Raw genomic sequence first — 24,863 nt, forward strand, 5'->3', positions numbered from 1 at the left:
ACAAGTGTTTTTAAGGATCTTGTCGAGCTAGATGACAATAGGGACAGACTGCTCAGAGGTACACTGCAGGTCTCCAGTGCTGGATCCTGGAGCAGAGAGATCAGACAAAAACTCCAGCAGGAAAGAAGGATTTGTCTCTGCCGAGAGAGAACGAGATGAAGGCAGGAATGAAAACAATTAAGCAGTTTCTAAATCAGCACAGACCTCACTGTGCACTACCTTCCCCTCACATTGCAGGTCTCTGCAGGAAAACACCCTCTGCCCCTCAACCTGGAACAACTCCTCCCTGAGTTCCCGAGTCCCTGCTGCTCGTACAGCCCGCCTCGCTTCACTTAGTCTGGACTGTCTCTGTGCTGATCTATTACTCTGGTGTATCAACCTGAAAAGTTATGAACTAAACAAACCCCTTATATAGAAAAAAATATAAAAGCACCATACATTTCAATAATATAAAACAACTGTGAAAATCTTAAACTGTTTTTCAAATACATTTTTATTCAATTTGCTTTTTTTTTTTTTTACTTTAATATTTCAAACAATCTGACGGTACAAGTTGGTCAAAATCCACATGAACAAGTGGAAGACTACAGTCATAACTGAATTAGGGTCATTTTATTTCTATTGTGTTTTTGTTTTTGTTTTGTTTTTTACATTTACCCAATATGCACATATTCATCTCTTGACTTTGTTTAGTTTACTTTGAGTTTATGTGATAACAGTGGGGCCGGATCGGCCAGTTCTTTCATGAAGCTCAGAAACCTTCAGGGCGATGGTGACAAGGGGAGCCAGCATAACCTGGAAAAAAGGCAGGAATAAGATCGCTCTCTCGTCGTTTGGAAACATCACTTATACAACCGATATTCCTTTTGAAAAAATTACAACATGCAGTTTTAATTGTAGCCACATGAAGGAGCTTTTTCTTTTCTAAATAAAAAAACTAATGTTAAAAATAAATAAATAACATAAAACTATTTGAGCTCTTAAAATGACATGCTGTATACTAGTCTCTCATATCAATCCCTATGTCCATTATCATATTTCAACAGAGCTGTGTGTTTTATGCTGCATGTTGCAAACTCACCTGTGGATCCTGGTATATTTTCTGCAGGTCTTTCTCATAGCTGTCAATGTACAGCCTGATCGTTGCTCCAGCACTGCCGGTCCCACTGAGTCGGAAGATGATTCGGGAGCCATCGGAGAAAATGATTCTCAGACCCTGCCAACACCCAATTGGAGAAGATCATCACCATACACCGCTGAGCTTACATTTAAGCAAAGGGAACTCCAAACCCGTAGACACAGGATATTATATTAAAACCTTTTTAAATAAACCGACATGAACTGTATTAGAACACACTTCCCTTACCTGATTTCTAGAGATGCTGCCATCCACAGGATCGCTGTATTGAAAGTCATCGGATTTTTCCACAGTGTACGTCTTGTCCCCCACCGAGAACTTCTGCCCAATGAAGGCCCGGTCCAGAATCACTGCCTCCAGGTCCTTCATCATCTTACTGGCAGCGTCAGAGTCCACTTCTTCATAGTCGTACCTGGAAGATGGGAAGACGTGTGGGAAGCCTTTAATGCAAACACAAGGATTAACAGGCAGAGGCAGGGAGCGAAGAAGCGGATACACATGCATGCTGTACTACAGGGATTGTTTCTAGGGTGGGCATCAATTTAGGATTCACGTTGACCACTCCAAATACTTATCTGTGCCATTTAAAACATTTAAATTGAAATAAAAAAAATTAAAACATCGCCTTCCAATCACATTATCTGGAGTCTTCATGCATAACTTCAAAAACACTCAATACAAAAATACAGGGTAAAACTTTAAGGAACCAAATCAATTAGTCAAAGGTTTCAGGCTCAGACGGTAATTACATTACTTTACACTGACGAAGGACTATCCCAAGCACTACTTTTTAAAAAAAAGGTACAAAAGTGATCTATAAATATAAGGGATGTCATTACAGCACTTTCCAGGTTGGCCACCAGTGGGTGCTGTACTTGGGCACTATATTAGATATAGTGGATATAAAAGATATAAAAAGCAGATACAAAATAACTCTTAACCTATAAAAACATTTCTGATTTGGTCATTCTCAACATACCAAAGGTGACAGCTTGTCCACCCTGAAAACGTGCTTGTTTCCTCTTTCTTATAGCAGGCAACACGACTCCATCTCGGAATGGATCTGCATAGCGAGTCGCTATGTAAACTGCAGTGGCTGTTCGGCAGTTTTCTTCTCTTACCTGGTGAAGAAATTGCGACCGAACTTCTGCCAGTGTTCCTTCATGATGTCCTCCACGCTCTGTTTGCGCTTGGCGAGGATGGAGAGCCACGCCAGCACTGCCCACAGGCCGTCCTTCTCGCGGATGTGATCAGAACCTAACAGAACAGACACAACAAACAAAAAGGTCTGTGCATTCTGCCAGCTTCAGAGCTGTGATAGGCTGACAAAACCCTCAGCATGGACGCCAGTTTGAAAGCCAGAGTGAAGAACCGAGCTGTGCATTGGAGGAGGAACTGCAAGAAATGTAGGAGATGGGTGACAGACGGGGTGGAATAGGAGATGCTTGTCATTGAAGGAATATAGAAGATAAAGTAATATATCCCCTTTAGTCATGAATTTTGAATGTCATTTTTAGAAACAGTTTGTGTGAACTCTATGGAGTTCAAGAAGTTGCCCTGCCATAACTTTGAAAAAATCATAGGTGCATTACAAAATAGATACATAGATAGGAAACTTGGGAATATAAGATAAATATTAAATAGTATTGTGCAATTGTATGCCCCTGTGACAGAGCACTACAGCACGCACTTTAGACTGGTGATGGTGTTTGTATCTTCTGTGTGTTTGTACTGGACTATTGTTTATTATTGTTTACGGGACTGTAACCCATAATTTCCCTGTGCAATACACATCGCTGTGTGTATTGCCAGTACTATTATTTACTGTTGGGTCATCAGACCATTTGGATTACAAATAAAACAGAAACCTTTTCACCGTAGTTTGTTGTCTGTCTTTTCTTGTTGGATTACTACACCTGCTCTACTAATTACCACTTTGGTATTTAATTCTATTAATATTATTATTTTTTATTATTTATTTCTTAGCAGACGCCCTTATCCAGGGCGACTTACAATTGTTACAAGATATCACATTATTTTTACATACAATTACATTATTTTTTACACATTATTTTTACATACAGTTTCCCATTTATACAGTTGGGTTTTCACTGGAGCAATCTAGGTAAAGTACCTTGCTCAAGAGTACAGCAGCAGTGTCCCCCACCAGGGATTGAACCCACAAACCTCCGGTCAAGAGTCCAGAGCTCTAACCACTACTCCACACTGCTGCCTCTGTGATCTTGTTGAATGTTCACTTGTATTAATAATAAACAGATTCTCCTCACCTGTGCCAAAGCTTTCTTCTCCACACAGGGACAGTTTGTTGGCATCCATTAAATTCCCAAAGAACTTCCAACCGGTTGGAGTCTCATACATGGAGATTTTTGTCGCTTTTGCAACGCTGCAAAGAAATTGAGCAACATGTTACACAAGACCATTGTGTATTTTTAACTTTATGGCAAAAATATTGGTATGATAATGTACTCCTAGGCAAAATATGTTTAAATAAAATGGTGTATGATTACAGAGGACTATTAGCTCCACCCTGCCTTTGCAGCAAACTCTTACACCTGTCAGTGGTACAGGCCCAGTCCCAGATGTGCAAGTACTGTTACTGAGGGTCCTGATGCAGTTTTATTTAACCCCAGTGCGAGGTGTGACATCTCTATAACTGCAGGGAGCTGCTCCTCTGGCTCAGTGACCTGTGTCACAGGACACCCGCCCTTAAACCTTGAACAGAAAGAATCAGTAATCTCTCATCTACATTGTGATACGCTCATACGCAACTGAGTGGACAGGATACTCCTGGAGAGGGTCCAGTCTATGATTAGACTTGCTGGAAGGGGTTTTCCGTATCGAAGGAAGTGTGATCGTGTTCCGGGCTTTATAAAACTGTCGCCTGTAGTCACTGATGGCTCAGAGACGCAGTCTGTCAGAGAGCTGGAAAACTCAACCTTTACTCAACCTGGTCAGAGTTTCGTGATCATCACTGAAGAAAAGAGAGGTCTGTATTCTCTGTAAAAACGTGACTTTATGTACCTTTAACCTACATGTAGCTACTAATCTATTTTTTCAACACAGCATTACATGTGTTCTTTTGTCACACTTACTTATCCAGGGCTCCACTGGTCGGCATGCTCCGTGCAAACCCTCGCACCCCTGTCTGCTGGAAGTACGGAATACTGAAGATATTAGCAGCAATGACAGCCACGGAATCAGAGGGGTTCACAAAGAATCCATGCTTTCCCAGAACCATATTACGATCCTGGTGGAGAAGAAAGAAAGGAAATAAATCTCAGGTCACAACAAGCCACACAATGACTTATCTATTTTACTGCTTAGGTTGGTAACCACCTGCAACTTGCATGGAGCCTGTTATTTCAAATCTGTGGAGCATAAATGCCACGATACAGAAACGACAGACAGTTGAATTGGACAGTTGAATTATCACAACTGGGCAGTGACTGATTACCTTTCCTCGTCGAAGGGTTATTTATGCAGTACTGTCTATTTCAAGTCAAGGGGGTTTCTTAAACAGAAGCTAATATTTATTTTAAACATACACCTCCTGAGAACGCAACCTTCTTACTCCCCTGATATTAATAAATGGGGATGGATACGGTTACCATATTACCAATACTGTTGCAGCTGTAAATGATACAGTTAAAACATGCTTCTGCTTGCTATTTCTTTAAATGATTGCTGCTATTCTTACACCGTCCCCATCAAAAGCAGCTCCGAAGTCGTACTCTCCCCCCTTCATGGTCTCCACCAGGTCAGCAGCGTAGGTCAGGTTGGGGTCGGGATGGTGACCCCCGAAGTCCTCCAGGGGTACACAGTTCACCGCAGAGTTTGCTGGGGCCCCCAGCTCCTCGCACAGAATTTTCTTCACGTAAGGACCCACGACTGGGTAAAGATAAGCAGAACAGGTAAGCATAGGAAGGAGGACAGAGATGGAATAAAACCCACAGACTGATAAGAAAGTTGAAAATAAAAAGGCGGCTCAATAGTACAAAGTGCAGCAATTAAAAAATGTTCCCCAAAATACACAAAGCCCAAGCTGTACTCTGCACTGAAGCTGATCAAAGGCATGCAACGTCTTCCTGGTTTCAGGGTCAAAAGGTGAACACTTCACAAAGAAATGCCTGACCTTTGCAACTACAGTACCAGTATAACTTTCACTCTCACAAAGCTTGTTAGGTCTCCTGTGTTAGTAATGCCAACAGCCTAGAACACTAAATGTGCTTCAATTCAGTTTTTGACAACTATGGAATTGAGAGACATTACTGCTGCTGATTGGCTCTCCAATTGTATGAAACCTGGTTCATGTCTCCTCCTTCACACTGCAGGGATTCAGATATGCTTTTGGAATGTGTGAAGCAAAGCAATAGTAATTGTTAGTCAATGAAGGCGTCTGATGTTAAAGGGGGTATACACTAGGACATACCCAACGAAGCACAGGGTAAAACATCCAGCAAATGAGTTCCTTACCTCCATGCATGGCATCTAACCGTATATGCAGTTGTTTTTGGCCTGAAAGCAGCTCTTTCAAGGCAGCAAAGTCAAAGATGTTCCTCAGCATGTTTGCGTAAGACTCTACTGAGTCCACGATCTCAACTGAAAACAAGCACAAAGCCACAAGGCAGCATGTGAACATCAGCTAGACCACCATTCAGATTCTTCATTCGAAAAGCCCCTGGCACTGTGCTCTATCCCAGACGCTGAATGAAAGCTGTACAAACATGTTTTCAATTAACAGCCTTCTCGAATGTTAGCACAGGGATGATGCAGTTTTGCGATTGGAGGGTTGTGTTCGGTGCATGTCCTTCTGTGCATGGGAACTTGATTGAAAAGCCTGTACAAAAGGGAAACAAACTCAGGGCACAAAGTGAGCAGCTCATTCCAAATCTTCTTGTGGTGCACTCATGCCATAGGTATGGAAAAACATGATAATATCAAATTAGACTGGATATCAACATTTACCAAGTTAAACAATACTGAACCAACACCAGCTTAAGCTTTGCCAAGTCAAATGGATTCAATTAAGCCAGTCGTTTCCAATATAAATTTGACCCTGACAGGAAGAAGGTTACCTGGATCAAAGAGACCTAACTGGGAACACAATTCCACAATTCCACAATTGTGCACATCAGAAACAGTACTGAAAACATATTTCATGCCAAATATTCCCTTAATCGCCTTTTGGACCTGTCAATTTAAATTAGCACAAGTGCTTCAACATGTGCTGCATGGTAGCATCTCTATTTGACCTCATTGTTGCAGGTCTTTATTCAAAATATGAAAAATCTGTCATTTTATACCAAAGGAACCTGCTGCTTAAATCAAGCAGATTTAGAAATGTTAAAACAGTTTGGGTTAACTCTATGGATTTCAAGAAGTCACCCTGCCAAAACTGTGAAAAAAAACAACCATCTATGACTGAATGAGACAGACAGATAGATAGATAGATAGATAGATAGATAGATAGATAGATAGATAGACACACACATATGCACAGAAATCAACCTCATTAATTCAGGTTTGACAAGATATGAGGACTTCAGCCTATTAATCAAAGGAGTAAAGATGCATTCAGGTATAAAAAATGAAAAGCTGTATAAATGTCATCCCTCACTTACCTGTGAATGGCTTAAATTTGTTTTCTAGGTCAAACTGCTGCTTCCCAATGGTGGTCAGGTCTACTTTCAGGTCGGGGCAGATGGCATACTCCTCAAGAGTTTTGCTAATTTGAAATATCTTGTCTGTAACAGCCTCAGGAGCTGGCCCTAAAGGTATTAAATACAGTGTCATTACTCTGAGAAAGATAAAATAAGCACATAAATGCCTCAATCCTAGATTGCATGCATACATACATACATCCATACAAACATCAATATGTCCTTTAAAAACACTGAAGAGTCATTTTCCAAATCCTTGCAGTACTGAATACACATTCTACTGTATAAGTGTAATTACACTGATGGAACAGCTTTTCTGATTCTAAAATAATTAGGTCTGGGTCACAGACATGGACCTAGTGTGAATAGCAGTGCTGCTCGTTGGATGTGTTTCAGTCATTTGAACATTGTCACCTCCATTGGCAGTATTGAATTTGATGCCGAAGTCTCCGTTGGGGCCACCGGGGTTGTGGCTGGCTGTTAGGATGATGCCTCCAATGGCTTTGATTTTCCTGATGATGCAGGACACAGCCGGGGTGGAGAGGATTCCATTTTGTCCGATTACCAAACGACCGATCTAAAAATGAGATCAAAGCTACCGTCAAGACAATGTCTCATATATACATGGCTGAACAACAAAAATGAAAGCTACGGCCAACTGTCAATGAGGACAGGAGGGAAACACACAGTTTTATATAAAGAATATGGATGTGTGTACACTACACACAAAACATTATATCTGAACCTCTACAATATTGACTGTTTTAGTATAAATGTCTAAACCATTTTTTTCTTAAAGAATATATACACAACATAGTGGGAAACATATAGATCTGTAAAATATAGTTTGTAAAATGCCATTTGTGAACATGACATGTATCATTAGTTCTAGGTTTAGCGTATTAGACCTAACATGAGTTTTCTACCGCAATGTTGAAAAGGAAGTGGGATATATGATTACTTAAGTACAGTACTGTCAAACAGAATTTCACACACAGCTTACGGCTAGTTCCATTCTCTGAAACAAAAATGTTATAATCCCTAAAAACCCCAAACTGCGATAGCCCATCTTCACTCTTGTTTAATACACTGCAACATCTAAAGCACTTACCAGTACTTCTCTAATGCATTCGAGTCAAGAGGTCTGCAACAAATGCTAGTAATCTTTGGCTATATTAGAACAAACGTTGCTTTTTGATACATATTGCTATTTGAATGAAATACATATCAAATAAAAACATGCAAGATATCTGTGTACAAGAAGTAACAAGAACAAACATTACATTATTTCCAAAAGGCAGTCAAACTTCACGGTGCAGAGAATAACCTGGAATGAATCAAACTGCTATGCAGTCTTCTGCTATAAAACATGAATTATATTTATTGTGACGCCATCAACAAAAGGGGCATTTAGTTAACCGGCATTCTTCACAGCGGTTAGGCTCGTAAATGAATCGGTAGATCAGAGTGTTACTACTGAACTTGTCAATCTTCCAAAATAAGTGCTTAGCGCCTCAGCATTGCTGGAAATCAAACACTGTGTCATGGGGATCGAAGCACACAAATGATTTGCCATTTACAGTGCTCAGCGAATCACCACATTCTTCACACTTCACTCCTTACTCACTGGGGAAAAAAGGACCTCTTATTGAAAACGTCTGGCTCTGTATATTCCTGCAGATTCACTTTATTTATTTATTTTTTTACCGAATAACAAAGTGGTGACTTGTATAGATTTGAATTTAACAGTATACCGTTTCTTAAAAATAAATAAATACATTATATACAGAAGTATATAGTATTCATGAACAGCCTCAAAGTTCATTTGACTAACAGGGAGAGTTTTAATACAATCTAATCCGATTTAAAAAACATTAAAAAAAGTCAGGTTCAGATCTTTCAAAACTGAATCATCATTGTTTTGGAGATATCCAGATTCTATTAGCTACTTCCCTAAATATCCTTTAGATTGTCATTACAATAAAAAGTTAATTGTTAAAAATGTATCTGGTATCCATGGATAGCGAAACTGAAATAAATCCCTTCATACTTCAAACGGTCAAGGGAATAAATGTTTCCTTCTGCTGGCCACTCTGGATCTCTTTTAGCACTGAAGTAAAGCTTTTTGTATTTACATCTAAAAGGTCAATAAAAGGTACAGCGTGCATGTTTTTAATAGAATGCAACTCTCTAGTAATTCTGAAATATAACGTACAGTAGGTTATACTGACCCCATTCGCTCCTGCCATTTGCACTATAATTTCTACTGCAGTCTTATTAAAATACCGGCCATCGCCTCCAACAACCACAGTGGATCCTTGCCGATCTCTCAAATCAATGGAAAAAAATATACTCTGAACAAAATTCTGCAGGTAGTTTGTCTTGGTCTCATAAACGTAGGTCTTCTTCCTTAATCCACTAGTTCCTGGCTTCTGGTCATTGTACGCAAAAGTTGGTAAAGTCAGGACTGGCAAGGGGCTATCATCCATTGTTGGCAAAACCATAAAAAAATGAAATTTCTATTGAAACTTTGGTATGAAAAGATAGAGTGCATGAAGACTAACGGCTGATCCAGTATTCCGAAGTTCAGACGAAGTAGTTAAGTGCCCAAAAATAACTCCCTGGACTTTAGGTTGGAGGCAGATTTTGTAACTGAAGAAGCTTCCCAGCACTTGTCCACAGAGATCACTGTCAAAGGGAGCTAATACTGTGCATCGTTCAGGAAAGAGCCACTCGTTCTCCCACACAATCCTTCAGAATAGAGGAAAACGCACATTCGTCCTTGTCTGGTGTGAAAATGCAGCAGGGAACCCAGTTATCTGTGAGCAGCTATCCAAAGGCACAGCGAGCCAGACTGGAGCCCTGCACTGATTTATAGAGCCGGATCGGGGCCATCTGAAACATTTCAGGCATTGGGGGCAGACTGGCATTCTACAAGCATGGGTAGATGTGAAATCGGTTGTTAGTGACAACTCATAGATTAAACAGAACTGTCCTCCGATTGCTCTGCTTATAAAATCAAAAGGGGAAAAAAAACAAAGCTGCAATGGGGCTCATTTGAGGAATGTTAATGCAAGGGTAAGTTGAAAGTATAGATTAGTAGGCTGAGTATTATTAATGTTTAGCACTAATAATATTATACCAAGAAAGTATGTGTTACTTTATATTGCACCAATTTATCAATAATGCATCAGAAATATTTAGCTTTGTAGCCAGCTGAATAGTATATTATGAGAAACATGACTCCAAACTGTATCTGTGGGTCATGTAAGAGTCAAGAAAATTATGAAAACAATCAAAATTGTTTCACTCCATATCCATACCTGTTCAGTGAGGATAACATAATATTTATATTATATTTTTCATTTGAAACAACACATTTTTTAAAAAATGTTTTACTTTTTCTAACTTCAAAAAAAGCTTTTGCAGATTGTTAGTGTTGAAGGTATAATATATACTAATGAAAACAAAAATTACTGTGACATTCACGTTTTTTTGTATTGTGTCCCACAGATCATAAATTGAGCTTGAAACATTCTTTTTGGAGCTACTGAAGGCATAATCAAGGGTGCCCTCTACAGGGAGAACCGAGTACTGCAAAGGAAACACTAACTGAGGGTTTTACATACATCTCCAGATAGAAAATCTGTAAGAAATCAATCACAGCCTTTCCTCTCTCTAATCATACAGGCACTTGATTTTCAGACCAAAAATCATGCGTCATGCCTGTACTGTACACAGGGACCACTCTCTTGGGGTTGAGGGAGAAAGCCAGTCTCCATACTTATCCAATAAGACTGCTTACAAAAGGTGTCACATTGTGTGGTGGTTTTTGTGTTATGCTCTGCTGTCCACTGAAAACTCAACTGTGATCCACTTCGCCTCTTACAGTAGCTTTCATACTGGGGAAAAAAAGCATAGTTTGTTAGGGAAGGGTTTGGGGTGTGACCACACACGTCACAGTGAGACAAGGAAAATCTGCACCATTGTTTCTGTGTCACTCTAGCTTGATTTGTTGATCTTGGCTTGGCCATGACATTTTATTAATCGGAGTCTAAACTACATCTTGATTAGAGGCCAAACCACATTCTTAACTTTGTAGGGTTATATTTAAATTATGCTATTCTCAATAACTTGTGCTGTAGAATGTCCTAACCAGGCTTCCCTATAACTGATTAGCACATGGCTTGCTATACTGCCTCACAAGGGTCATTCCTAAACAATCCTGTGTTAATGAAACAGTGAGGCAGACTTGTCCTGCCACCACTGTAAATGAGATCTATGGATAAGAAACGGTATGTAAAACTTTACAGTGATATATGTATGTATGGGCAATTGTAGTATAATATGTATTGGGGAATGATTTGACTGTGTTTGTGAATCCTTTCTGGACCTTTTCTGTAAAGCAGAGGACTTGGAGCATATTGTGTGTTTTTTAAAAAAGAGGTTTGTTACACTTTTACTCTGAAAATGACTCATGGCTTTGTGATGTCTGTGATGTAGGTTGTAGCTGGATATCTATTAAAAAAAAAAAAAAAAAACAGCAGCCGTACCTAAGATGACAACTATATGTATTACAATGGCACTTAACGCCATTAATAACTATATCCTCATAATCCCACAGTGAAAAATGTTATTATATTATGGTCGGGCCTATCTTTGTGCCAGTATTACAGGCTTACCCTCACCCAGCCTAATTCTCACCCAGTATTCTGTCCAGAGAGGGTGAACATTAGCCCAGGCCAATTCTCACTTAGTCAGAAGCAGGCTTTTGGGATCGTGGTATGCTTACAAAGATAATAAGCAGGTGAATATAGACTCGCTCTCTGTAGCGCTGGAGAAAAAACTCCACAAAGCTTTCAAAGCAAAAACAAAAAGTTATTTTTATTTATACATCAGAGGAGACATTTTGGTTCATACTGATACCAGGCAAGACTGGATGGGGTGTCTGGCTTTCCCCTTGCCACTGTGTGGCTTGCACATTAAAACCTACACCTTCATGAGCTCTTGTTACTAAAATACTGTTAATATCTTCAAACTAAGTCGCCTGATGGTTTAAATGAAGAAATAGGGTTGTCCTGTTTCCTGTGAGCACGCTTGCCTGTGAATTTAGAGGTACACTGGGGGGGAGAATTAGCCGGCCTCAATTCAACAGACGTGTTGCTGAGCACGACCCCGGGGACTCCTAAGCAATGCCAGCACCGCTGTTGACCTTCACAGACAGGGGCTCTTTTTGCAGTGGCTACAGAGACACGCCCCCTTTCATTTGGTAACTATGGAAACGAGACCGGCCGTGCACTCAATGTAAGCCTCGGCAGATATTACAGTATTTACCTGCAGTTTTAAGTACTATACACTAGTTTCTTCCGGTGACTTGAAAGATACTGTGCTACTATTTATTTAGCTGGTACGTTTCACAGACCTTGGTTTGCACCAATCTTACTAAAAATAACATTTACTACAGTCCAATAGTCCAAGACTAGTGTCAGAATCCGTGAAACTAGCTGTTTAAATAAATACATGTAGTAGAATAGTTTCTTAAAACGTGTAACTGTTAGTACCGACCTGTACCAGTTAAATACAGTACTGTCTATCCACGTATACTCGGCAATGCACACGTCGTAGGCTAAACTTCACACTTGAGCAAGCCTTGGTTAAAATGTCAAAGGTAATGTCAACAGATGTCCCATAGCACAGACTCTGTACGGACTAAGAAATAGACATTTTTGAATATACACTATGTAAATGAATTCTTACCCCGTTTGCTGCAGAGATCTGAATGATGAGTTGAATCGCCTCTTTCATAAAAAATCTTCCATCGCCTCCCACAACGAGAGTGCCTTCCTGTCTCACTGCTGGGTCGGTAGCAGAAATTATACTCTGGATGAAATTTTCAGCATAATGTTGATTTTGTTGGAAAACAGTAACTCTTTTCCTCAAACCGCTGGTTCCTGGTTTCTGGTCGGTGTAAGCCTTAGTTTTGACAGTAGCTATTTTCGGCATTTTCTCTCCTAAAGCTTGCCCTACGTGCTCCGTGAATTGGTTGATGGGTTTAGTGATGATGAGGAGGAGGAACTACACCACACACACTCTCCGCTGCTCTTACGGCAACGCCTACTTGCAGATTTAAAGCGACAGGACAAGGTTCTGAAAGTGCATTGCTGCACTGCGTGCATAGGCGTGCTGTTGTAAAAGCGTGCTACTGCAGCCTAAGAAACCGAGTATTCATATATAGTGATTAGTTGACAGCAACTTTCAGGTTTACATTGACCATCCTTTCCAGAGCTCCGCATATTTATTCCCATGTAACATCTGTAAAAAATATATAATAATGAAATTAATGTAAAGAAATAGATCTAAAGACTTAAGACTTTTCAAGCAGTGTAGATAGATAGATAGATAGATAGATAGATAGATAGATAGATAGATAGATAGATAGATAGATAGATAGATAGATAGATAGACACCTTACAGTGATAAGTAAACAGTAAAATGGCACACTTTTGTGACCATTGCTCTCACACCCCAAATCAGCCTGACAGAAGTAACTGTCATGGGTAAATATTAACACTATTGTCGCTTACTAAATCCAAAGAAATGGTCAAGAGTTTATGTTTTAATTTGTATTATGTATGAAACATGCTGATCACTAATTCATTGTACTGAAGGGCCAGGACACCGTGACCACCTAATGCTCAATGCCATTTTTACTAGATCCACATGGACTGAAGTCCGTAGCAAGTGATTTTAAAAGATATCTAAATGCTCTGGAGGTTTGCCTTATTAACTGTGTAAGACTGTTCTTTCATTTTCACTTTTGGGTGGCATTAGGTCAAAAAGTGGGTCTTGGTTCATAAGAATTTTGGATACAGTATTAAAAAAATGACAGGAGAATAATGTAAAAGTTAGTTTAGAACACATTTTTTGCATGATTGTATATAAATCTATTACAGTACTAGCATGTTGTAATGAATTGAACAGCCACAGTCAACTTGCACTGTGCACATGAAGTGTTCGGGCTGATAGATTGCACTTCCCTAGTAAAAGTTTACTATTGGTATTTCATTGCAGTTTTACTATGCATTTTCCACAGTTTGCCATGTTTATTAATATTCTTTACCATGCTTTATTACAATTTGCTATGCTTTTACTATAGCAAACTGTCAAATTTGGCCAGGAAATGAGTTCTAACGTTTTTTAAACTATTGTGAAAGGTTATGTTTACTAAACTTTATTTGCCTGTTGCATCATATACTGCTGTAACAGTGTCCAGCTCTGAGCAAAGACAAAGTTAATCGTTACAAGTATATTTGCTTTATCTTAATTATTATTTTTTTTAAGTTGTACTGAAGTCCGGATGACATGAATTCTATCTTTAAAGGAGGTCAGGAATACTGTATAGCAAAAAGACTATGAAATAAATGTAGATATGCCACTTAAAGCAAAGAAAAAATATATAAAACTTGCATCAATCATTCTTGCTTTGAAGCCTGTCCTGAAAGACATTCTCAGTCCCAGTACCAAAACAAATGATAATTTATGATGAAAATAACATACAAAACTGAGAATGCTATTAATTCTTTTGTAGTTTATAAATGCTAAATACTTTACACAAATACATTAGTCAAAGTAGTTAAATACATATATTTTACACACCTTTTGTATACATTTAAATTATATATATTTTTAAATAAATCTACATTGATAAGTAATTTATGTTTCTATAAACATATGTAGCAATGTAACCAGCTTCTCGTTTAGCATCTGACATTGTGTGACCTGGTTTACAGTTACAGTAGAGAAAGTCAAAGGGCAAGAGAATTGCTTGAGGGGTATAAATAGCAGGGCAGGGCTACTTTCTGCAGTCACAGCCAAGGTCAAAGCATTACGAGACCTGTCTGCAATGCACACGAATGCAGCCGTCTGCCAACTAGCACACAGTGGTAGGGCTCTTGTAATAGCAGCAGGGAGAGATGTATTGGTGGTGAAATACCTAGATAGGACAACTGCTGTACCTGCAAATAAATGTAATTGTTTTTCCTACGAGCCCCCTTTAAATATCAAGATGAGCGCTGGGATCGTATAGGAATTTAGAAAATTATCTACAGCACTTGCGGTCTCCAGTGTTAAAATCAAAACAAAAAACATTCATTGTAATGTCCGGGATTAAAAATACGCCTTCAATGTGTTTTTCTACAGATTTTAATACAAACATTTTTAAAAACATAGGATATACACATTTTACATGATGCATTTATTTTATGTAATGGCTAAAAAAATTAAATAAACAAATACAGCAATACTACTGTAACCCCACCAAAAGAAGCTATTGGTGATAAAAAAAAAAACAATACAAGTGATTATATATTAAAACATATGGCAGATCAGCAAACAGTAGTATTAAAATATTCATGGCAGGACAGTGCAATTTGGTTTGAAGTATTAGGGCACCATAGGAAGTGTAGATCTGGCATTCCAGGTATAAAGGGCGTCACAAATGCACCTCTCCTAGACATGTGTTGTATTAGTGGCTCCCCTATACCCACTTGTGGCAACATGTCATATTTGCTGCATATGGTATCCTAGTGCTACTCCTAATTTCATCATCTGTCCATGAACACTTTTGCACTTGAGCAGTATAAAACACACAGCATGATTAATAGTAAATAAAAAAAATTAAAAAAATACACACACACACACAAACGCATCAAAATTACATCTTTTTCATTTATGTTTTCATAATTTCAAATCACCTGATCATCAAGTTTTTTTGTTTTAAGGCTTACATCATAACAGATAAAAAGGCACTCCATCAACACTGTGGTAAGTATATATAACGTTACCTCCAAAAAATCATCCTACATCTCCTCGGATGCTATTTATCACAACTGTTTACTCCACCGTGCAAAAAAACAAACATCACACAAAACAGTAAGAAACATGTTGGGTGGAAACGAACCTCCCTGCTAGTTTGCTGGCAGTGGGAGTTTTGGAGTACGATGGAATAAAAAGTGGCTTTGTGCTTGACACAGTTAATGCTATAAGCAATGAACTGTATGAATAGTTTTTGCTGATGCTGAATTTTGGTCCTTGAATGGTAATATACAATGCGATATACCAGTAGTACATACACATCTAATTCTTATGTAACTATTGTTTAGTGTTTCCATTATGTCATGTTAAAACTCTCTACTCAATGTGTGTGTGTAATATATATATATATGAATTTAGAACAAATGCTGGAGTAGTTTAAGGCATAAGGCTTTCCACACAGTTGTAAGTCCATTCTTGCCTTTCATTAACAGGCATGACATGTTGACAGACCTGAAAAAGAGAAAAGAAATAGCATTGTTAAAAAAATAAAATCAAATAAAAAAGCCTAGTCCACAGCAGCACCATCTACGTATAAATGACTTACTGTACATTTCATAGGAGTGCAGTGTCACTATACATGCCTCATGTCTCAAATAAATCAACCAGAGCCATTGGGGGGAAGGTGGGATACTGGGGTAAATTTGATTGTTCAATTAAATGCATAAAACTGAAATTCAGAGTTCAGTGAAAATGTCTGTCATATTTTTACTACCATTGACCTATGTTTGCTATTTTGAGCTCAACAGGCCTCAGGATGCTTCACTTCTCAAACAGTAGGAGCTCCTTCGCACTGACCTTTATCAAACATCAAGTAGGGCTGATATCCAGCATTAGAAAATGTTGCACAGTAATAACCAACTCAATACCTAAACTCAGAGACCCTACCATGTTAGTTCTTGGGGGCACTTCTACAGGAAACACAGTGATGCCTCTGCTGCTGACACAGTTCTTACTCTGCTTGTTGTTTACATGGACAGTCACTTTGTTATTGGACTGGAAAAGAAAAAACAACAAGAAGTATATCAGTGAAACACACTACACTGCCAGGGCTACAAAATCAAGCTACCGTACATCAAACTTCACTTACTATATAATACACATGCACACTGAAAATGTAACTTAGACAGATTTATATACCAGATTTTGATGTGCTCAATTACTTGTGTTAAACAGAAACCTGTTGTATGGTAAACTCAAATACATATTTTGATATCCCCACAAGTTATTTGTACATCAGCTCTTGTGCTAATATTATCATATAGTAACAACTGGTTTCACTGACCCAGATTAGCATTGATCCTGGACTACCTTACCTAAATTAAGATTAGATAGTACAAGATTAGTGCTAATCAGGGTCTGTGAAACCAGCCGGAAGTGTGTGGTAGGAACACATGTTTTGCATTAAATGTAATACTTTTTTTGGTGGTATATTACTAAACAGAATAGTCATACGTAATCACAGCAGGAAAAAAAAGGTGGTTTTCATTTGTAGTTAGGCTATGAAGAGAAATGTTGTTGCTTTCCAATTTTTCATTTACGTGAATCATTATAAGAGGCTGATTAGTTAGTTCCTATGTTCTTATAAAAAAAGAAATCTCTGCACCCAAGTGCTCTCTTGATGAAATCTTGATAGACACGGTTATAGATATTGCTAGACTGACTAGTGTACACTTTGCCATGGGTATATATCTCTTCAGATGAAGCACTGACCTGGACATTTACCAAGAATGTTACTTCATTTCCTGTCTTTTTAACCCTACAGGCTATCCCAGTACTATCATCTAATGGTGGCTGTTACATATTCCTTGGTTTCAATCTGAAAGTCTCAGATTCTAATATCTTGATTAAATTGACAAAGGCATTTCATAGTCATGAAACCTGGCAAGTGAATCAGCCTGGGGCTCTGAACTGGTTAAGGTTGCAAGGCTCAGAATGTGCTTTGTTTGATTAGAAGACACATCATAAAGTATAACTTTATAAAATTGTATTTGGCTCCTTGAGCTTCAGTGCCAGGGATTTTAAAACTGCAATTATACAAACTAACCACATCATTTTTGACATCTGCAGTAACGTCATGTAGTGGATTCCCTCCATCTTAAGAGAGAGAGCTGTTCCTAGTAGAGGGAGACCTTCAGATTGTCCTCAGACTGCAAGGGATGGTCACAGAGTGGTCTGAATAGTGAGCTGGTCTTTATAAGGAACTGGTCACTGCACTGCACTTTGTTTTGGGGGAAGGAAAGAGATTGAGGTTTTCCAATGCCATACCTTATTTGCAATGACTGCTGTGATTCTGGCGTCACTCTTGTAAGTGTAGATGATCACGTTGTCGTTCCCCTTCATCACCTTGGCCTCCCCCTTGTTGATCACTGATTTGTTCACGGCTGTGCTGAGGGCCTTGCTGCTTGACTCAAGACTAACAGCTTTCATCTTGGGCTTGCATTCCTCACAGTAGACATCGACCACAAAACGGCAAGCCTGTGTCAATAAAAGTAAGAATGATTTTTTTTTTTTTTTAATGAAAGGTACAAAGGTTACTTGATGGGTATTTCAGTTAAGTAAGTGAGTAAGTAGGTTCTTTAAAGGGGGACCACTGTCTCAGAGAGCACAAGATGCAGCCTGTAGATATAGCTTCTATATTTTCTTTCCTTTTAAGGCCCTGGATTTTAAGTCAGTTATGTGTGGATTCCTCTAAGAAACTGAGTCAGTCATTCAGCTTGGTGACAGGTCAATCTTTTTGCTTATCCAAACTGTACTGTGTCATGCAAGGATTTGAAATCCTAATGAAAGTGAATGGCAGAGAGATTCCGCGTGTCACATTAGAGAAGACATACAGATTACTAAAATCACATTCCATTTAGTGTGTTAATATTTGCCATTTCTTTCAAATGTGTAAGAAAACCGCTATTTACAAATAATGTTCTCTTTCACATTTAACATTCCTGCTTTAAGGTGTGTCTGTTTCCCCAGCCCATTTAGCGTTATAATTTTGCTCTTATTTTTTGCATACCTCCACCATTTCAAGAGCCCTGTTGTACCCCATTGACTCCAGAGTGACCCAGAGGTCTCGGGGATCCCCTTCCCGGTCGTTTGCTTCCATCAAGTTGAGCTCCATGAATCCGTGTCTTGTCAGCTCGTTCTTCTTCGTATCAAAATTTTCTGTATGAAATAAGCCTAATGTCTCATTAACTGTGAAGCATCACAGACTCATTAAGCCATTACTGTATGTGGACATGGGCTTCTTACAGAACACTAGCCTGCCCCTCTCCTTGAGGGTATCTGTGCCACACCGCTGACAATCACAGATTAATGAAGATCTGTAACCAGTAATGCAAAATTAGAAAACGGTTGTACCTTTCACACAGCCCAAGCTTCTTCATCGCATTTCTCTCCACTTGTCCTTTGTTCAAAGAAATTGTACTCTTCCAGGCTTAGGAGGCCATTCCCATCCAAATCTATTACTTCAAAAATATCTGAGAGAGCTGATCTATATTGTTGAAGACAAATAATATTTAACATTTGACAAATGGACAAACAAAAGCCATCACTTAGGAATAAATGATTCAGTATGTTACTATTGTATATTGAATTATAAACGCATGTTACAACACTGTCAATGGGATCCATTCCTTAATTACTGTCTGCATCATCACATCTGTAACCATTCTTTAGCAATTTTTGCAGAATTGAATATGGAAGCACCTGCAAACCAAAATATTTCAGACCAGATGCATGTTTTATACAATACAGAATACATTTTAGGGATTCCATTTCCAGATTACTTAGTTATTTTAGCAACAACCCATTTAAAAAAAATAATGTGATGCAGCCATTTGGAACCAAACTATGGAATAAAAAACTGAACATAACAGTAATGAGATGCACCTGAACTCCTTAGTAAGTGCCAGTTCTCCATTGTCACCCCTATATACCAGCTGGGCTTGCTTATTAATAATCTTCCTCTTCCTCTTTAATCTGCAGCCAGTGGTAAACGGTATTAGGTAATAAACTCCAGAACTGAGCTCTCCTTTCCATCCAAACTTCTGTCATCAAAAAGAAACAATTAGCACAGACCACATTGCTTTGAAATAGTATACAAATGAAACCTAATCGTCCAATGACATAATCCAGTCCAGTCAAAGCTCCTAGCTATGTCAAACAGACAGATCAGCATAGCTATGCAAATAACTATTTAGCTTTGCCTGTACCGCTCTAAATAATGATGCAGCTTGAAGAAAATAATTAGGTCAAGAAGACTTTAATGTAGTAATCTAATTTATGTATAAAAAAAACAGATCAGGCCATTCACTATGAAACATTTAGCTCCTTAACTTTTATGGAATTTTATTAAGCAAATGGCACCATCTGGTGGACAAATGTTGTAATTATGTAAAAAAAAAAAATAATAGAATATGTTCATAAAATTCATATTATGCAACGTGTTTTAAAGAGAAATAATACCTCTTTGTTCCTTAACTCTGTAAAGCACACGAGGTCTGAGTCTTCTGGTCTTTCATTTTCACGCAGAATGTAAAGTGCTGTGTTAACCGACATCCAGGAGGAAGTCTTATCTAAACACAAAGCAACATTACTTAAAATAGATGCAGTATAAGACCATGTACGTTACTACAAATAAAATATATAAATGACTTCTTTCAATTGCCAGGTTACAATCGGATAGCCGGCAAAAACAATAAAACAACAAAGCCTACTGTTGAAAAAACAAATGGTCTTATATTAATAACAGAGGTGACTGAAGGTTAAATAATATACACTGGTATAGACAGTGCATAATAACAGACCTTCTGCTTGGCGGAGATTCAGGGGCTTAATGGTGAGATACACAGTGGAAGTCTGAGGGATGTGCAGCCTGTATTGAAGACTCATGATCCCACCATCCTCCTCAAGAAAGAAGCAGCCCTTTAAACTTGTATGGTGCCAGTCCTGTACAAAAAAGAAAATGATTTTAAAATGCAAACCAGCAACACTTGGGAACCAGGTCAATGCAAATACAAACCTACCTTCACTTACAACCAACACTGATAACATTAACCACTGTGACAGTGTGACAGTGTGCCCGCCCCTGTGTGTATTTTATGTCTATATGTTGCGTGAGGTGTATTAATGTTGGTGTATATACTGTATATTGGTGCATGGGATATAATGGGGCTATAAATCACTTGTGCTCCACAGCCCCATTACATCCCGTGCACCAATATATATACACCAAGATTAATACATCACACGCAACTTCTAAACATAAAATACACACAGGGGCGGGCACACTGCCACAGGCAGTTACACAGTGAGATGATTATACTTACCACTCAGAATAAAGCAGAAATAAATGAGAAGAATCATATGTAAAGTTGGTTTAAAAATAGCACAGCCATTAACCAAGGACTTGACCTGTATCTGAAGATGACTTGAATATTTACAGGAACACCACTCGCTGTCACTGCAGTCACATAACATGTTAAGTGTGGAAACATTAAGGGGTTGCTGTACCAAACAAACACATAATGAACAATTTACTGACAATTTACACTGGCCAAACACACTATTCTGTTTGACATTGTTTTATATAATTTACAGAGGCAGATGGAAGCTCTACTAATCAAGTGGACAAACATTTAAGCTAATGTGTTTGTTTACTTCACTTCTTATAGTTTTAAAGTCTGAATTTAGTGGTTGAAGTTATTGATGAAAAGGCTTTGCAAGACAAGCTCAGCCAAAGCAAAAGTGAAATCCATACTTCTGGACGGACGGACGGACAGGTTCCTCGGATACCCTCAATAACTTGTCGTAACTGAGTTTTATCTATAGATACAAGTGCAAATGTAAGTGCAACTTGAATGCTTATGCATGTAAAAACAGACAGACAGGCATCTACAGATTAGCATACTCTTGATACCTTATGCTAAAGAATATAGTTTCATCACAATTTGATAAGTCTGTAAATATATGTAAAAGTGTGCTCTCTGTTCCAACTTGCAGATAGATGGACAGGCACCTCCTTATATCACACTAACCAAGTTTCCTAACAAAAAAACACTTGGATAACAGTTATCTAAATATGTGAGGCAGCCTCCACTACAGCCTTGTAACCAAGGATTAAGGCTGTCAGTGAAGCCTCCAAATAGCAATCAGGTAACTGGGCACACAAAATATAATCATTCAAAAAAATATAGATGATTGTACCGCCACAGAAATTTGTGCAAGGCAGGGCTGTTTGGTGCAGTTTTGTTGATAAACGTATATAATATAATAATATATGGGGGACGGAGGGGGGTGATGCTGGGACACCAGAATCACCGTCGAGCCCTCTTGAGGTGTCGTGGGCTAGTCGACGAAACACTGAGGATGGAAGGTGCCCACTTGAAAACCCCAGAGATGTACCCTACTTAGCTCAATCCAGACAGTTGTCATGCTGATGCGCTGGGGAGGCCGCACTGTGGTTGATCCCCGGAGCCAGCATCGCAGCCGTTGTGTGTGCTGATGCGCCAGGGAGGCAAAATAAGCTGATCCCTGGAGCCAGCATTACACTTCAGCCATTAACACCAGACAGAAGGATATCTACATCATCATATGGAAGGAAACGTAAATGGATGGAGACACATATGGATCACATTAGTTTACTGTAAAGCTACGTCTTAGTTGGTGCTCATCTTGGTGAGAGCCGAGTTCAAATCAGCATGAAGTTTTAACATCTACTCTCGTGTAATGGAAATCATCAAATCTTTTTAATGTTATTAACTATGCGCGTTACAAAAATGTAATTATTAAATGGACTATCCCGTATTTATCTCGATGTATGTAACGAGGAATGGAATCATAGCAGCCCTACCAAGGATATACATCTGAGGGAATAACCAGACACGGTTTCCTCTTAAAGATGTACTACCTGAATAGACTTGGGCTCAGCCAGCTTCACACTTTTTACATTGCTGCCTCCCATAGTGATGGTAGACGATACTGATGCCCTCCGGCTTCGAGCTGAGGAAGGACGGGATGAAGGTCTGCTGTCAGCTGTGTGAAATGTGGAACAGAAACACTGACCTCACATATGAAAGTGTTATTTGCTTTAGAAAGAATTGAGGTATAACACGCTTGTGCATGCAAACCTCTAAAGTAGATACCCATTAACTTGCACATTATAGCCTTTTTCTGTCCTAATGGTAGCTTTTCCAAAATGTAGCTGGTATTTTATCCAACACTGTTGATGGAAAACAGCTAGTCGAGAATGAAGCCTTTTGGCTGGTGGTTAAGCAGTATATGTAGGGATATCAAAATGAATATTAAAAAAAAAAATGAAATTGTAAATATGCTTGAAAGCAAAAGATCCAGCCACATAGGTTATCATTTTCTTTTGTTCAGATAATGTATTAAATCTCTATCACTAAAGTAATGAATATGTTAACGAGAGCTATAATTTGATCATCCAGACACTCATTTGCTTTCTCAACACCCATTTTTAAATCCTTCAAATAGATCTGGAATTCCTCACAATCAATAACAAATTCTAATTCACTTAAGGAAACGTTTAAATTAAAATGGAGTTCTGCTACAAATCACTTCGCTTTATCTCTTTTTAATAAGAATGTTGCTTTTCTAACTGTCACTTGAGCTATCCAGCTGCTATTTATATTATTATGTCTTCCTTTGATGTGCTTTTATAAGGAGCAAAGCTGTGGATAATGTACTGTTACTAAGATTCATATATTGCATGCATATGGATTTTTTTTTTATTTTTAACAGAAGTATGTAGCACGGCATAGCGAGGCTCTGGGCTGCCTGGGCTGTGCAGCACGTATGGGGTAAAAAATGGTAAAGTATTATTTCACTTCTTTTTCTGGAGAAAGTATCCCTTTAGTTTATAATAGCAGAGTCACACTATACATTTATATTCAACTGTGGCACACCCACGTGGCTCTAATCACAACTTTCTCAGTACTAGCTAACTTGTTATATATGCGTACTGCTTATTCTTTAAACAAAGTGTGTTCTGACCCTCCCTCTCCATGCAGCGTCCCGGTACGGCAGCATGCTGATCGAGGAGGGGGGGATGCAGCACCTGTACCAGCTGAAGGAGAACCCCCAGACTCACCCTGACGTGCAGCGCGTGTCGTCTAGCATCCTGGAGAGCCTGGAGAGGCACCTGGCACGTACCGGGCAGACAGTGCCCCCCTACAGACCAGGCTGTGCGTGACAGGCATGGTGAGTCACAGGGGGAGAAGGGGCTACAGCACAGAAGCTTCTATAGAAAAGGTTTAGGTACAACGCAGTGACATCCACATAAAAGTAAAGCACAAAAGAAGCAGGTGTAAAGTAGGTGTCCTTGAGAGCCACTGGGGTACAGCTTTGCAACTGGGTCATTTTCTGCTAGTGTACTGACACAGCCTAATTTTCAATTTACAAACACAGTCCTAATTTTCTCTGCAAATTAATTATTTTTTCAAGAAGTAAGATCAATGACAACAAAAATCGTCTCTCTCTCTCTCACCCTCACCTCCCAGATAAACTTTCACGTAGCCAGCCTGAATGCCAGAACAATCCCTGACCCCGATTCTCTTAACTGTGCTGGACATTCGATGTGTGTTACTAAGAGAAGCTCCATTCCTGTGTGCGTAGGGAGGATCCGTGCCAGTCCTTTCTTCTCGAGCCAGGAGTGGAGAAAGAGCAGGATCACTGGAGGAAACTACTACTAATGACTTTCACACATCCATGCACCCATGCAGGCAAGCGTACATTTATACTGTGTATGTAAATACTAGCTCTTTCTCATATTTTATGGATTGGGAGAAAAAGCAAAAAAAAAGTTTTAAGTGCCAAGTTTTTTTTATTTATTCTTTTTTGCATTTGATTTTGCAGTTTGAAAGGATTTTTTTTTTTTTTTTACTTGTTCTTTCTAGAAACGAACTGCAAAACATGTGTATTCAGTTTTAGTTTAAAGGGTTTGTACAGTATTTCTCCTGGTTTTGAGCAGTGCCATCCGTCTGTGTGTGTTCAGTGCTGGCCTGTGTCTTCTATCATGACCTTCATATTTGTCCCTGCTGTGGAAACATCTCTTTTCCAAGGAGGTTCTTCTTTCCATGATATTGATTGCACAGTTAGCATGTGGAAGCAGCAGGAGAGAGCACACAGTCAGTGGCTGGGCTGGGAGCTACTGGGAC

The 24,863-nt window shown here is 39.0% G+C and overlaps 2 protein-coding genes across 3 annotated transcripts; both read right to left on the bottom strand.

The window, feature by feature from the left end:
• Positions 1–475: 475 nt before the first annotated feature.
• Positions 476–12,910, bottom strand: LOC117416462 (phosphoglucomutase-1). Of its 2 annotated transcripts, none has more exons than XM_034027543.3 (11): positions 12,577–12,910; positions 7,234–7,396; positions 6,781–6,927; positions 5,633–5,758; positions 4,857–5,047; positions 4,252–4,406; positions 3,427–3,542; positions 2,260–2,395; positions 1,367–1,550; positions 1,082–1,216; positions 476–795 (listed from the first exon to the last, which is right to left on the bottom strand). In XM_034027543.3, exons 1-11 carry the CDS (start codon positions 12,820–12,822, stop codon positions 706–708), a joined length of 1,689 nt encoding a protein of 562 aa, XP_033883434.3. In that variant the 5' UTR covers positions 12,823–12,910; the 3' UTR covers positions 476–705. The 2 variants fall into 2 exon arrangements, with proteins under 2 accessions (XP_033883434.3, XP_033883433.3); XM_034027542.3 differs by lacking the exon at positions 12,577–12,910 and adding an exon at positions 9,051–9,533.
• Positions 12,911–15,013: 2,103 nt separating this feature from the next.
• Positions 15,014–23,713, bottom strand: LOC117417193 (EF-hand calcium-binding domain-containing protein 7-like). Its single transcript, XM_059034162.1, has 10 exons — positions 23,701–23,713; positions 22,595–22,749; positions 20,493–20,634; positions 20,152–20,261; positions 19,576–19,733; positions 19,049–19,177; positions 18,701–18,854; positions 17,959–18,168; positions 16,579–16,686; positions 15,014–16,143 (listed from the first exon to the last, which is right to left on the bottom strand). Exons 1-10 carry the CDS (start codon positions 23,711–23,713, stop codon positions 16,069–16,071), a joined length of 1,254 nt encoding a protein of 417 aa, XP_058890145.1. The 3' UTR covers positions 15,014–16,068.
• Positions 23,714–24,863: the final 1,150 nt, after the last annotated feature.

Source organism: Acipenser ruthenus, chromosome 12 (genome assembly GCF_902713425.1).
Source record: "Acipenser ruthenus chromosome 12, fAciRut3.2 maternal haplotype, whole genome shotgun sequence".
Taxonomy (NCBI): Eukaryota; Metazoa; Chordata; class Actinopteri; order Acipenseriformes; family Acipenseridae; genus Acipenser; species Acipenser ruthenus.

Excerpts from the sequence above, each read along its gene's own strand:
- LOC117416462 (XM_034027542.3), bottom strand. The coding sequence starts at position 9,323 with ATGGTTTTGCCAACAATGGATGATAGCCCCTTGCCAGTCCTGACTTTA. Across the intron at positions 4,407-4,856 it reads CTGCTTTTGATGGGGACGGT|GATCGTAATATGGTTCTGGG; the intron begins GTAAGAATAGCA and ends CTTCTCCACCAG. Across the intron at positions 2,396-3,426 it reads AGAAGAAAGCTTTGGCACAG|GTTCTGATCACATCCGCGAG; the intron begins GTGAGGAGAATC and ends CTGTTCTGTTAG.
- LOC117417193 (XM_059034162.1), bottom strand. Across the intron at positions 19,178-19,575 it reads GCACTTACTAAGGAGTTCAG|ATCAGCTCTCTCAGATATTT; the intron begins GTGCATCTCATT and ends TCAACAATATAG. Across the intron at positions 18,855-19,048 it reads GAAGAAGCTTGGGCTGTGTG|TACAGAAAATTTTGATACGA; the intron begins AAAGGTACAACC and ends AGGCTTATTTCA.